The sequence below is a fragment of the Cherax quadricarinatus genome, chromosome 81, assembly GCF_038502225.1.
Source record: "Cherax quadricarinatus isolate ZL_2023a chromosome 81, ASM3850222v1, whole genome shotgun sequence".
Taxonomy (NCBI): domain Eukaryota; kingdom Metazoa; phylum Arthropoda; class Malacostraca; order Decapoda; family Parastacidae; genus Cherax; species Cherax quadricarinatus.
Genome location: NC_091372.1, coordinates 7,706,093 through 7,721,354, shown reverse-complemented (window position 1 = coordinate 7,721,354; position 15,262 = coordinate 7,706,093). Strand labels below are relative to the sequence as shown.

The 15,262-nt window shown below is 56.5% G+C and overlaps 1 protein-coding gene across 1 annotated transcript in view; it reads right to left on the bottom strand.

Annotated features, from left to right (window-relative positions):
• Positions 1-15,262, bottom strand: part of LOC128699872 (mucin-2) — a 62,882-nt gene that overhangs the window by 12,360 nt on the left and 35,260 nt on the right. The window contains exon 3 of the mRNA XM_070102312.1: positions 11,765-11,929. Within this exon, the coding sequence (XP_069958413.1) occupies positions 11,765-11,929 (165 nt within the window). The remainder of the gene's footprint in view (positions 1-11,764; positions 11,930-15,262) is intronic.

Sequence of the window (15,262 nt, the reverse complement as noted above, 5' to 3'; positions counted from 1 at the left end):
GTCAACAGAGTAAAGTCCGAGGCAGCTACGGTGAAAAGCTCTGTTCCACAAGGCACAGTACTCGCTCCCATCTTGTTCCTCATCCTTATATCCGACATAGACAAGGATGTCAGCCACAGCACCGTGTCTTCCTTTGCAGATGACACCCGAATCTGCATGACAGTGTCTTCCATTGCAGACACTGCAAAGCTCCAGGCAGACATCAACCAAATCTTTCAGTGGGCTGCAGAAAACAATATGAAGTTCAACGATGAGAAATTTCAATTACTCAGATATGGTAAACATGAGGAAATTAAATCGTCATCAGAGTACAAAACAAATTCTGGCCACAAAATAGAGCGAAACACCAACGTCAAAGACCTGGGAGTGATCATGTCGGAGGATCTCACCTTCAAGGACCATAACATTGTATCAATCGCATCTGCTAGAAAAATGACAGGATGGATAATGAGAACCTTCAAAACTAGGGAGGCCAAGCCCATGATGACACTCTTCAGGTCACTTGTTCTATCTAGGCTGGAATATTGCTGCACTCTAACAGCACCTTTCAAGGCAGGTGAAATTGCCGACCTAGAAAATGTACAGAGAACTTTCACGGCGCGCATAACGGAGATAAAACACCTCAATTATTGGGAGCGCTTGAGGTTCCTAAACCTGTATTCCCTGGAACGCAGGAGGGAGAGATACATGATTATATACACCTGGAAAATCCTAGAGGGACTAGTACCGAACTTGCACACGAAAATCACTCATTACGAAAGCAAAAGACTTGGCAGACGATGCAACATCCCCCCAATGAAAAGCAGGGGTGTCACTAGCACGTTAAGAGACCATACAATAAGTGTCAGGGGCCCGAGACTGTTCAACTGCCTCCCAGCACACATAAGGGGGATTACCAACAGACCCCTGGCAGTCTTCAAGCTGGCACTGGACAAGCACCTAAAGTCAGTTCCGGATCAGCCGGGCTGTAGCTCGTATGTTGGTTTGCGTGCAGCCAGCAGCAACAGCCTGGTTGATCAGGCTCTGATCCACCAGGAGGCCTGGTCTCAGACCGGGCCGCGGGGGCGTTGACCCCCGGAACTCTCTCCAGGTAAACTCCAGGTAATACCACGGGCGGGGTTTGAACCCGCAGGTTCAAACCCCACCCGTGGTATGGTTTATAATGATAATAATGTATAAATTTTGCAGATGCACCGCTGAAGGAAGGTTCTTTGAAACATTCCAAGCTTCGTAAGCTTCTCTCTTTTATGTGCGGGTTATTTGTGTATCGTTCCAGTCACGGTATTGTGCCTTTTTGTTATTTATTTGTGTATTATTCCAAGCAACGTTTATAGTGTAAGTATAAGCTGCCATTAATATAGCCGCTTACATAAATACTTGTATATAATATTTGACAATGTTACCCCCCCCCCTCAAGGAAGGTCCCTTGACGTTGGCGAGAGGCTCTTGATCTAGGGAATTGGATCTGTGCTCCAGTTCCCTGAATTAAACCTGAATACCTTCCACATCCCTTCACAGGCGCTATATAATCCTACGGGTTTAGAGCTTCCTCCTTCACTACAATAATGATACTGGTAAGGGGCCCCTTGATCTAAGCCTGAATGCCTTCCATTTACCCAGGTGCTGCATAACCCGCTACAGGTTTAGCGCTTATTTTTTATTGTAATAATACACTGCATAGTCTGGACACCAGACCATGGAACAAAACTCTTCTCCAGACTGAGGGACTGACCACCTCAGAACTACGTCTTCAAGGCTCATGGCCTGATTACACCGTCTTCACATCTCTACTGCTTCTGTTAATTCTTCTGTATTCGACTGAAGAAGCCTACTATATATTAATAACACATCGGCCGTCTCCCACCAAGGCAGGGTGGCCCGAAAAAGAAAAACTTTCACCATCATTCACTCCATCACTGTCTTGCCAGAGATGTGCTTATACTACATTTATAGTCTATATGCACTAAGTTCGAGGCACCTTTTAAATGGCTAAGGAGCTCAATAATAATAATAATAATAATAATAATAATAATAATAATAATAATAATAATAATAATAATAATATTTTTTCAACAAGTCGGCCGTCTCCCACCGAGGCAGGGTGACCCACCGAGGCAGGGTGACCCACCGAGGCAGGGTGACCCACCGAGGCAGGGTGACCCACCGAGGCAGGGTGACCCACCGAGGCAGGGTGACCCACCGAGGCAGGGTGACCCACCGAGGCAGGGTGACCCACCGAGGCAGGGTGACCCACCGAGGCAGGGTGACCCACCGAGGCAGGGTGACCCACCAATGCAGGGTGACCCACCGAGGCAGGGTGACCCACCGAGGCAGGGTGACCCACCGAGGCAGGGTGATCCACCGAGGCAGGGTGACCCACCGAGGCAGGGTGATCCACCGAGGCAGGGTGACCCACCGAGGCAGGGTGATCCACCGAGGCAGGGTGACCCACCGAGGCAGGGTGACCCACCGAGGCAGGGTGACCCACCGAGGCAGGGTGACCAACCGAGGCAGGGTGACCCACCGAGGCAGGGTGACCCACCGAGGCAGGGTGACCCACCGAGGCAGGGTGACCCACCGAGGCAGGGTGACCCACCGAGGCAGCGTGATCCACCGAGGCAGGGTGACCCACCGAGGCAGGGTGATCCACCGAGGCAGGGTGATCCACCGAGGCAGGGTGACCCACCGAGGCAGGGTGACCCACAGAGGCAGGGTGACCCACCGAGGCAGGGTGACCCACCGAGGCAGGGTGACCCACCGAGGCAGGGTGACCCACCGAGGCAGGGTGACCCGCCGAGGCAGGGTGACCCACCGAGGCAGGGTGACCCGCCGAGGCAGGGTGACCCACCGAGGCAGGGTGACCCACCGAGGCAGGGTGACCCACCGAGGCAGGGTGACCCACCGAGGCAGGGTGACCCACCGAGGCAGGGTGATCCACCGAGGCAGGGTGACCCACAGAGGCAGGGTGACCCACCGAGGCAGGGTGACCCAGCGAGGCAGGGTGACCCACCGAGGCAGGGTGACCCACCGAGGCAGGGTGATCCACCGAGGCAGGGTGACCCACCGAGGCAGGGTGACCCACCGAGGCAGGGTGATCCAGCGAGGCAAAGTGATCCACCGAGGCAGGGTGACCCACCGAGGCAGGGTGACCCACCGAGGCAGGGTGACCCACCGAGGCAGGGTGACCCGCCGAGGCAGGGTGACCCACCGAGGCAGGGTGACCCACCGAGGCAGGGTGACCCACCGAGGCAGGGTGACCCACCGAGGCAGGGTGATCCACCGAGGCAGGGTGACCCACCGAGGCAGGGTGACCCACCGAGGCAGGGTGACCCGCCGAGGCAGGGTGACCCACCGAGGCAGGGTGACCCACAGAGGCAGGGTGACCCACCGAGGCAGGGTGACCCACCGAGGCAGGGTGACCCACCGAGGCAGGGTGACCCACCGAGGCAGGGTGACCCGCCGAGGCAGGGTGACCCACCGAGGCAGGGTGACCCGCCGAGGCAGGGTGACCCACCGAGGCAGGGTGACCCACCGAGGCAGGGTGACCCACCGAGGCAGGGTGACCCACCGAGGCAGGGTGACCCACCGAGGCAGGGTGACCCACCGAGGCAGGGTGACCCACCGAGGCAGGGTGACCCAGCGAGGCAGGGTGACCCACCGAGGCAGGGTGACCCACCGAGGCAGGGTGATCCACCGAGGCAAGGTGACCCACCGAGGCAGGGTGACCCACCGAGGCAGGGGGATCCACCGCGGCGGGGTGAGCCACCGAGGCAGGGTGACCCACCGAGGCAGGGTGACCCACCGAGGCAGGGTGATCCACCGAGGCAGGGTGACCCACCGAGGCAGGGTGATCCACCGAGGCAGGGTGATCCACCGAGGCAGGGTGACCCACCGAGGCAGGGTGACCCACCGAGGCAGGGTGACCCACCGAGGCAGGGTGACCCACCGAGGCAGGGTGACCCACCGAGGCAGGGTGATCCACCGAGGCAGGGTGACCCACCGAGGCAGGGTGACCCACCGAGGCAGGGTGACCCACCGAGGCAGGGTGACCCGCCGAGGCAGGGTGACCCACCGAGGCAGGGTGACCCACCGAGGCAGGGTGACCCACCGAGGCAGGGTGACCCACCGAGGCAGGGTGATCCACCGAGGCAGGGTGACCCACCGAGGCAGGGTGACCCACCGAGGCAGGGTGATCCACCGAGGCAGGGTGACCCACCGAGGCAGGGTGACCCACCGAGGCAGGGTGATCCACCGAGGCAGGGTGACCCACCGAGGCAGGGTGACCCACCGAGGCAGGGTGACCCACCGAGGCAGGGTGATCCACCGAGGCAGGGTGATCCACCGAGGCAGGGTGATCCACCGAGGCAGGGTGACCCACCGAGGCAGGGTGACCCACCGAGGCAGGGTGACCCACCGAGGCAGGGTGATCCACCGAGGCAGGGTGATCCAAATAGGCAGGGTGACCCACCGAGGCAAGGTGACCCACCGAGGCAGGGTGACCCACCGAGGCAGGGTGACCCACCGAGGCAGGGTGACCCACCGAGGCAGCGTGATCCACCGACGCAGGGTGACCCACCGAGGCAGGGTGATCCACCGAGGCAGGGTGATCCACCGAGGCAGGGTGACCCACCGAGGCAGGGTGACCCACCGAGGCAGGGTGACCCACCGAGGCAGGGTGACCCACCGAGGCAGGGTGATCCACCGAGGCACGGTGACCCACCGAGGCAGGGTGACCCACCGAGGCAGGGTGACCCACCGAGGCAGGGTGACCGACCGAGGCAGGGTGACCGACCGAGGCAGGGTGATCCACCGAGGCAGGGTGACCCACCGAGGCAGGGTGACCCACCGAGGCAGGGTGACCCACCGAGGCAGGGTGATCCACCGAGGCAGGGTGACCCGCCGAGGCAGGGTGACCACCGAGGCAGGGTGACCCACCGAGGCAGGGTGACCCACCGAGGCAGGGTGACCCACCGAGGCAGGGTGATTCACCGAGGCAGGGTGACCCACCGAGGCAGGGTGACCCACCGAGGCAGGGTGACCCGCCGAGGCAGGGTGACCCACCGAGGCAGGGTGACCCGCCGAGGCAGGGTGACCCACCGAGGCAGGGTGACCCACCGAGGCAGGGTGACCCACCGAGGCAGGGTGACCCACCGAGGCAGGGTGATCCACCGAGGCAGGGTGACCCACCGAGGCAGGGTGACCCACCGAGGCAGGGTGACCCGCCGAGGCAGGGTGACCCACCGAGGCAGGGTGACCCGCCGAGGCAGGGTGACCCACCGAGGCAGGGTGACCCACCGAGGCAGGGTGACCCACCGAGGCAGGGTGACCCACCGAGGCAGGGTGACCCACCGAGGCAGGGTGATCCACCGAGGCAGGGTGACCCACCGAGGCAGGGTGACCCACCGAGGCAGGGTGACCCACCGAGGCAGGGTGACCCGCCGAGGCAGGGTGACCCACCGAGGCAGGGTGACCCACCGAGGCAGGGTGACCCACCGAGGCCTGGTGACCCACCGAGGCAGGGTGATCCACCGAGGCAGGGTGACCCACCGAGGCAGGGTGACCCACCGAGGCAGGGTGATCCACCGAGGCAGGGTGACCCACCGAGGCAGGGTGACCCACCGAGGCAGGGTGACCCACCGAGGCAGGGTGATCCACCGAGGCAGGGTGATCCACCGAGGCAGGGTGATCCACCGAGGCAGGGTGACCCACCGAGGCAGGGTGACCCACCGAGGCAGGGTGACCCACCGAGGCAGGGTGATCCACCGAGGCAGGGTGATCCACCTAGGCAGGGTGACCCACCGAGGCAGGGTGACCCACCGAGGCAGGGTGACCCACCGAGGCAGGGTGACCCACCGAGGCAGGGTGACCCACCGAGGCAGCGTGATCCACCGACGCAGGGTGACCCACCGAGGCAGGGTGATCCACCGAGGCAGGGTGATCCACCGAGGCAGGGTGACCCACCGAGGCAGGGTGACCCACCGAGGCAGGGTGACCCACCGAGGCAGGGTGACCCACCGAGTCAGGGTGATCCACCGAGGCAGGGTGACCCACCGAGGCAGGGTGACCCACCGAGGCAGGGTGACCCACCGAGGCAGGGTGACCCACCGAGGCAGGGTGACCCACCGATGCAGGGTGATCCACCGAGGCAGGGTGACCCACCGAGGCAGGGTGACCCACCGAGGCAGGGTGACCCACCGAGGCAGGGTGATCCACCGAGGCAGGGTGACCCGCCGAGGCAGGGTGACCCACCGAGGCAGGGTGACCCACCGAGGCAGGGTGACCCACCGAGGCAGGGTGACCCACCGAGGCAGGGTGACCCACCGAGGCAGGGTGATTCACCGAGGCAGGGTGACCCACCGAGGCAGGGTGACCCACCGAGGCAGGGTGACCCCCCGAGGCAGGGTGACCCACCGAGGCAGGGTGACCCGCCGAGGCAGGGTGACCCACCGAGGCAGGGTGACCCACCGAGGCAGGGTGACCCACCGAGGCAGGGTGACCCACCGAGGCAGGGTGATCCACCGAGGCAGGGTGACCCACCGAGGCAGGGTGACCCGCCGAGGCAGGGTGACCCACCGAGGCAGGGTGACCCACAGAGGCAGGGTGACCCACCGAGGCAGGGTGACCCACCGAGGCAGGGTGACCCACCGAGGCAGGGTGACCCACCGAGGCAGGGTGACCCACCGAGGCAGGGTGACCCACCGAGGCAGGGTGACCCGCCGAGGCACGGTGACCCACCGAGGCAGGGTGACCCACCGAGGCAGGGTGACCCACCGAGGCAGGGTGACCCACCGAGGCAGGGTGACCCACCGAGGCAGGGTGATCCACCGAGGCAGGGTGACCCACCGAGGCAGGGTGACCCACCGAGGCAGGGTGACCCAGCGAGGCAGGGTGACCCACCGAGGCAGTGTGACCCACCGAGGCAGGGTGATCCACCGAGGCAGGGTGACCCACCGAGGCAGGGTGACCCACCGAGGCAGGGTGATCCAGCGAGGCAGGGTGATCCACCGAGGCAGGGTGACCCACCGAGGCAGGGTGACCCACCGAGGCAGGGTGATCCACCGAGGCAGGGTGACCCACCGAGGCAGGGTGATCCACCGAGGCAGGGTGATCCACCGAGGCAGGGTGACCCACCGAGGCAGGGTGACCCACCGAGGCAGGGTGACCCACCGAGGCAGGGTGACCCACCGAGGCAGGGTGACCCACCGAGGCAGGGTGATCCACCGAGGCAGGGTGACCCACCGAGGCAGGGTGACCCACCGAGGCAGGGTGACCCACCGAGGCAGGGTGACCCGCCGAGGCAGGGTGACCCACCGAGGCAGGGTGACCCACCGAGGCAGGGTGACCCACCGAGGCCTGGTGACCCACCGAGGCAGGGTGATCCACCGAGGCAGGGTGACCCACCGAGGCAGGGTGACCCACCGAGGCAGGGTGATCCACCGAGGCAGGGTGACCCACCGAGGCAGGGTGACCCACCGAGGCAGGGTGATCCACCGAGGCAGGGTGACCCACCGAGGCAGGGTGACCCACCGAGGCAGGGTGACCCACCGAGGCAGGGTGATCCACCGAGGCAGGGTGATCCACCGAGGCAGGGTGATCCACCGAGGCAGGGTGACCCACCGAGGCAGGGTGACCCACCGAGGCAGGGTGACCCACCGAGGCAGGGTGATCCACCGAGGCAGGGTGATCCACCTAGGCAGGGTGACCCACCGAGGCAGGGTGACCCACCGAGGCAGGGTGACCCACCGAGGCAGGGTGACCCACCGAGGCAGGGTGACCCACCGAGGCAGCGTGATCCACCGACGCAGGGTGACCCACCGAGGCAGGGTGATCCACCGAGGCAGGGTGATCCACCGAGGCAGGGTGACCCACCGAGGCAGGGTGACCCACCGAGGCAGGGTGACCCACCGAGGCAGGGTGACCCACCGAGTCAGGGTGATCCACCGAGGCAGGGTGACCCACCGAGGCAGGGTGACCCACCGAGGCAGGGTGACCCACCGAGGCAGGGTGACCCACCGAGGCAGGGTGACCCACCGAGGCAGGGTGATCCACCGAGGCAGGGTGACCCACCGAGGCAGGGTGACCCACCGAGGCAGGGTGACCCACCGAGGCAGGGTGATCCACCGAGGCAGGGTGACCCGCCGAGGCAGGGTGACCCACCGAGGCAGGGTGACCCACCGAGGCAGGGTGACCCACCGAGGCAGGGTGACCCACCGAGGCAGGGTGACCCACCGAGGCAGGGTGATTCACCGAGGCAGGGTGACCCACCGAGGCAGGGTGACCCACCGAGGCAGGGTGACCCGCCGAGGCAGGGTGACCCACCGAGGCAGGGTGACCCGCCGAGGCAGGGTGACCCACCGAGGCAGGGTTACCCACCGAGGCAGGGTGACCCACCGAGGCAGGGTGACCCACCGAGGCAGGGTGATCCACCGAGGCAGGGTGACCCACCGAGGCAGGGTGACCCACCGAGGCAGGGTGACCCGCCGAGGCAGGGTGACCCACCGAGGCAGGGTGACCCACAGAGGCAGGGTGACCCACCGAGGCAGGGTGACCCACCGAGGCAGGGTGACCCACCGAGGCAGGGTGACCCACCGAGGCAGGGTGACCCACCGAGGCAGGGTGATCCACCGAGGCAGGGTGACCCACCGAGGCAGGGTGATCCAGCGAGGCAGGGTGACCCACCGAGGCAGGGTGACCCACCGAGGCAGGGTGACCCACCGAGGCAGGGTGACCCACCGAGGCAGGGTGACCCACCGAGGCAGGGTGATCCAGCGAGGCAGGGTGACCCACCGAGGCAGGGTGATCCAGCGAGGCAGGGTGACCCACCGAGGCAGGGTGACCCAAAAAGAAAGAAAATCCCCAAAAAGAAAATACTTTCATCATCATTCAACACTTTCACCTCACTCACACATTATCACTGCTTTTGCAGAGGTGTTCAGAATACAACAGTTTAGAAGCATATACGTATAAAGATACACAACATATCCCTCCAAACTGCCAATATCCCAAACCCCTCCTTTAAAGTGCAGGCATTGTACTTCCCATTTCCAGGACACAAGTCCCGCTATATGAAAATAACCGGTTTCCCTGAATCCCTTCACTAAATATTACTCTGCTCACACTTCAACAGCTCGTCAGGTCCCAAATAACATTCGTCTCCATTCACTCCTATCTAACACGCTCACGCACGCTTGCTGGAAGTCCAAGCCCCTCGCCCACAAAACCTCCTTTACCCCCTCCCTCCAACCTTTTGGAGGATGACCCCTATCCCGCCTTCCTTCCCCTACAGATTTATACGCTCTCCATGACATTCTACTTTGATCCATTCTCTCTAAATGACCAAACCACCTCAACAACCCCTCATCAGCCCTCTGACTAATACTTTTATTAACTCCACACCTTCTCCTAATTTCCACACTCCGAATTTTCTGCATAATATTTACACCACACATTACCCTTAGACAGGACATCTCCACTGCCTCCAACCGCCTCCTCGCTGCTGCATTTACAACCCAAGCTTCACACCCATATAAGAGTGTTGGTACCACTATACTTTCATACATTCTTTAGCCATAGACAGCATCACACCATATACAGCATCACACCATTCTCAGCATCACACCATACACAGGATCACACCATACATAGCATCACGCCATACACAGGATCACACCATACACAGCATCACACCATACACAGGATCACACCATACACAGCATCACACCATACACAGCATGACACCATACACAAGATCACACCATACACAGCAACACACCATACACAGCATCACACCATTCTCTTGTATCACACCCTTTACTTCATCATTCCACCAATCACTCCTCTTTCCTCCTGCACCCACCCTCCTATAACCTCAAACTTCTGCCCCACATTCTAATACTGCTTTTTTAAAACTATTCCAACCCTCTTCAAGCCCCCCCCTCTACTACTCATACTTGCACCAGCCCACCTTTCTGCCAATAGTTGCTTATATCTCACCCGAACTTCCTCCTCCCTTAGTTTACACACTTTCACCTCCCTCTTACTTGCTGTTGCCATTTTCCTCTTGTCCCATCTACCTCTTACTCTAACTGTAGCTACAACTAAATAATGATCTGATATATCAGTTTCCCCTCTATAAACATTTACATCCTGAAGCCTACCCATCAACCTTTTATCCACCAATATATAATCTAACAAACTACTTTCATTACGTGCTATATCATGCCTTGTATATTTATTTATCCTGTTTTTCATAAAACAATACACGAAATCACAGCTTTCCTATCTTCATCAACATTTAACAATTCCTCAAAATATTCCCTCCATCTTCCCAATACCTCTAACTCTCCATTTAACAACTCTCCTCCCCTATTTTTAACTGTCAAATCCATTTGTTCTCTAGGCTTCCTTAACTTGTTAATCTCACTCCAAAACTTTTTCTTATTTTCAACAAAATTTGTTGATAACATCTCACCCACTCTCTCATTTGCTCTCTTTTTACATTGCTTCACCACTCTCTTAACCTCTCTCTTTTTCTCCATATACTCTTCCCTCCTTGCATCACTTCTACTTTATAAAAACTTCTCATATGCTAACTTTTTCTCCCTTACTACTCTCTTCACATCATCATTCCACCAATCGCTCCTCTTCCCTCCCGCACCCACTTTCCTGTAACCACAAACTTCTGCTGAACACTCTAACACTACATTTTTAAACCTACCCCATAATTCTTCGACCCCATTGCCTATGCTCTCACTAGCCCATCTATCTTCACAATCATGGGGGTGAAACGTTAATTCAGGACATTGTTAAGTTTACCCACATAATTTCTTACACATATAAACATACAATAGTTCATTACCACTGTAACTTTATTTATCATAACTTTGCGGTCGAGTCCCTCGACCCATTTTATACCTGGAGTTTACCTGGAGAGAGTTTCGGGGGTCAACGCCCCCGCGGCCCGGTCTGTGACCAGGCCTCTAATTTTACCTCTAATTTTTTGACTACCACCCACAGGATGGGTATAGGATGGATAATAAAGATATTAAACTGAAGAGTAGGACAACATCCTGTCACCCAACATGGAATGGGAAGGTGGAACAGTACAATGCGAGTATATGGAAAGCCATTTGTCGAGCACTAAAGTCACATGGTCTAGCACAGTGATTCTCAACCAGAGGTAAATTTACCCCCTGGGGGTAAAAAATTACACTAAGGGGTATATATTCGATGTTATTTTTGTTTAAAACTTGAATAATTTGTTTTTTGACCTTGTGTTTCTGTCCCTTGATGATGACGATAATTTTTTGTATGGAAGTAAGCGGGTAAATGGAGAAATACATCAAGCGGAGGGAGTTAATGATGGAGGAACAGTTGAGAATCCCAGCGGTGCCTAGCAGAACAAGATTGATAAAAAGTGTTTTAAGATTCGTTAAACTCAACTGGATCACTTCCGTCTACTTCAGCTAATATAACCCATACAAGGGTCTGTTACAACGCCGCTCATCATAGTGTAGTTCACTACCATCTGAATTGTCACATAGACTCACGAAATCGTAATGACACGATTGCAAACAAACCATACCACGGGCGGGGATTGAACCCGCGATCAGAGACTCTGATCGCGGGTTCAATCCCCGCCCGTGGTATAGTTAATATCACCTAGATCAATGTTACTTCAACACTCCTCGGTCTAACAATAATGTATATTCCAGGTAATGAACCTATAGCAGCCCAATATAAGATAACAAAAAAATATACTTACTGTGTTATAGCGCTTATACGAGGAGAAGATAAGTACAGCAGCGATAGCAACTATCATAAGACCTCCCACAGAACTTATCACTGACACGAAGATCACTCTGTCTGTTCTGATTTTCTTCAACTCTGTCAGCTTAGCATCTACACTTTTCTGTCCATTTTGCACGTCCTGGAAAGGTTAATGAAGCGGAATACATATTTTTAAATATACAAGTAACAATGGGGGCGGGTTTATATATTGTTTGGTTAGTTTTGTATCGGGGTATTATGACTGGAACCAAATATAAATATATAGTTAGTTCAATATCACTGTATCTTGCTTTGTGATTATCAGCACTTTGAGGAACAATCCCTGGACCCATTGTGTGCCTCTGTGATATTTTGACTACCACCCACACCATGGTTATGTGGTGACTACCACCCACACCATGGTTATGTGGTGACTACCACCCACACCATGGTTATGTGGTGACTACCACCCACACCATGGTCATGTGGTGACTACCACCCACACCATGGTTATGTGGTGACTACCACCCACACCATGGTCATGTGGTGACTACCACCCAGACCATGGTTATGTGGTGACTACCACCCACACCATGGTTATGTGGTGACTACCACCCACACCATGGTTATGTGGTGACTACCACCCACACCATGGTCATGTGGTGACTACCACCCACACCATGGTTATGTGGTGACTACCACCCACACCATGGCTATGTGGTGACTACCACCCACACCATGGTCATGTGGTGACTACCACCCACACCATGGTTATGTGGTGACTACCACCCACACCATGGCTATGTGGTGACTACCACCCACACCATGGTCATGTGGTGACTACCACCCACACCATGGTTATGTGGTGACTACCACCCACACCATGGTTATGTGGTGACTACCACCCACACCATGGCTATGTGGTGACTACCACCCACACCATGGTTATGTGGTGACTACCACCCACACCATGGTCATGTGGTGACTACCACCCACACCATGGTTATGTGGTGACTACCACCCACACCATGGTTATGTGGTGACTACCACCCACACCATGGTTATGTGGTGACTACCACCCACACCATGGTTATGTGGTGACTACCACCCACACCATGGTCATGTGGTGACTACCACCCACACCATGGTTATGTGGTGACTACCACCCACACCATGGTCATGTGGTGACTACCACCCACACCATGGTTATGTGGTGACTACCACCCACACCATGGTCATGTGGTGACTACCACCCACACCATGGTTATGTGGTGACTACCACCCACACCATGGCTATGTGGTGACTACCACCCACACCATGGTTATGTGGTGACTACCACCCACACCATGGTTATGTGGTGACTACCACCCACACCATGGTTATGTGGTGACTACCACCCACACCATGGTTATGTGGTGACTACCACCCACACCATGGTTATGTGGTGACTACCACCCACACCATGGTTATGTGGTGACTACCACCCACACCATGGTTATGTGGTGACTACCACCCACACCATGGTTATGTGGTGACTACCACCCACACCATGGTTATGTGGTGACTACCACCCACACCATGGTTATGTGGTGACTACCACCCACACCATGGTTATGTGGTGACTACCACCCACACCATGGTTATGTGGTGACTACCACCCACACCATGGTTATGTGGTGACTACCACCCACACCATGGTTATGTGGTGACTACCACCCACACCATGGTTATGTGGTGACTACCACCCACACCATGGTTATGTGGTGACTACCACCCACACCATGGTTATGTGGTGACTACCACCCACACCATGGTTATGTTATGACTACCACCCACACCATGGTTATGTGGTGACTACCACCCACCAGTTGAAGACTGAAACACTTGTTCAACACTGGGTAATCCTTTCTCAAGACTGATGGATTGAAGACATCGACTCCAGGCTGAGAGACTGATTACCTCACTATCCTTCTCATGTTTCATCGTTCTTCTCTCTGTATTGGACTGCAGAAGCCACTAGCTGGCGAAACGTGCTCTCAATAAAGATTCCCAAATGTTGCACAAGAGTTTGATTCCTTAGCGTTTCGCTCTGTGTAGAGCTTTAACAAGTCAGGTAGAGATAAAGCTCTACCCACCATGTGTCTCTGATGATGACTGATGACCCACCATGTGTCTCTCATGATGACTGATGACCCACCATGTGTCTCTCATGATGACTGATGACCCACCATGTGTCTCTCATGATGACTGATGACCCACCATGTGTCTCTCATGATGACTGATGACCCACCATGTGTCTCTCATGATGACTGATGACCCACCATGTGTCTCTCATGATGACTGATGACCCACCATGTGTCTCTCATGATGACTGATGACCCACCATGTGTCTCTCATGATGACTGATGACCCACTATGTGTCTCTCATGATGACTGATGACCCACTATGTGTCTCTCATGATGACTGATGACCCACTATGTGTCTCTCATGATGACTGATGACCCACTATGTGTCTCTCATGATGACTGATGACCCACCATGTGTCTCTCATGATGACTGATGACCCACCATGTGTCTCTCATGATGACTGATGACCCACCATGTGTCTCTCATGATGACTGATGACCCACCATGTGTCTCTCATGATGACTGATGACCCACTATGTGTCTCTCATGATGACTGATGACCCACCATGTGTCTCTCATGATGACTGATGACCCACCATGTGTCTCTCATGATGACTGATGACCCACCATGTGTCTCTCATGATGACTGATGACCCACTATGTGTCTCTCATGATGACTGATGACCCACTATGTGTCTCTCATGATGACTGATGACCCACTATGTGTCTCTCATGATGACTGATGACCCACTATGTGTCTCTCATGATGACTGATGACCCACCATGTGTCTCTCATGATGACTGATGACCCACCATGTGTCTCTCATGATGACTGATGACCCACCATGTGTCTCTCATGATGACTGATGACCCACCATGTGTCTCTCATGATGACTGATGACCCACCATGTGTCTCTCATGATGACTGATGACCCACTATGTGTCTCTCATGATGACTGATGACCCACCATGTGTCTCTCATGATGACTGATGACCCACCATGTGTCTCTCATGATGACTGATGACCCACCATGTGTCTCTCATGATGACTGATGACCCACTATGTGTCTCTCATGATGACTGATGACCCACTATGTGTCTCTCATGATGACTGATGACCCACTATGTGTCTCTCATGATGACTGATGACCCACTATGTGTCTCTCATGATGACTGATGACCCACCATGTGTCTCTCATGATGACTGATGACCCACCATGTGTCTCTCATGATGACTGATGACCCACCATGTGTCTCTCATGATGACTGATGACCCACCATGTGTCTCTCATGATGACTGATGACCCACTATGTGTCTCTCATGATGACTGATGACCCACTATGTGTCTCTCATGATGACTGAT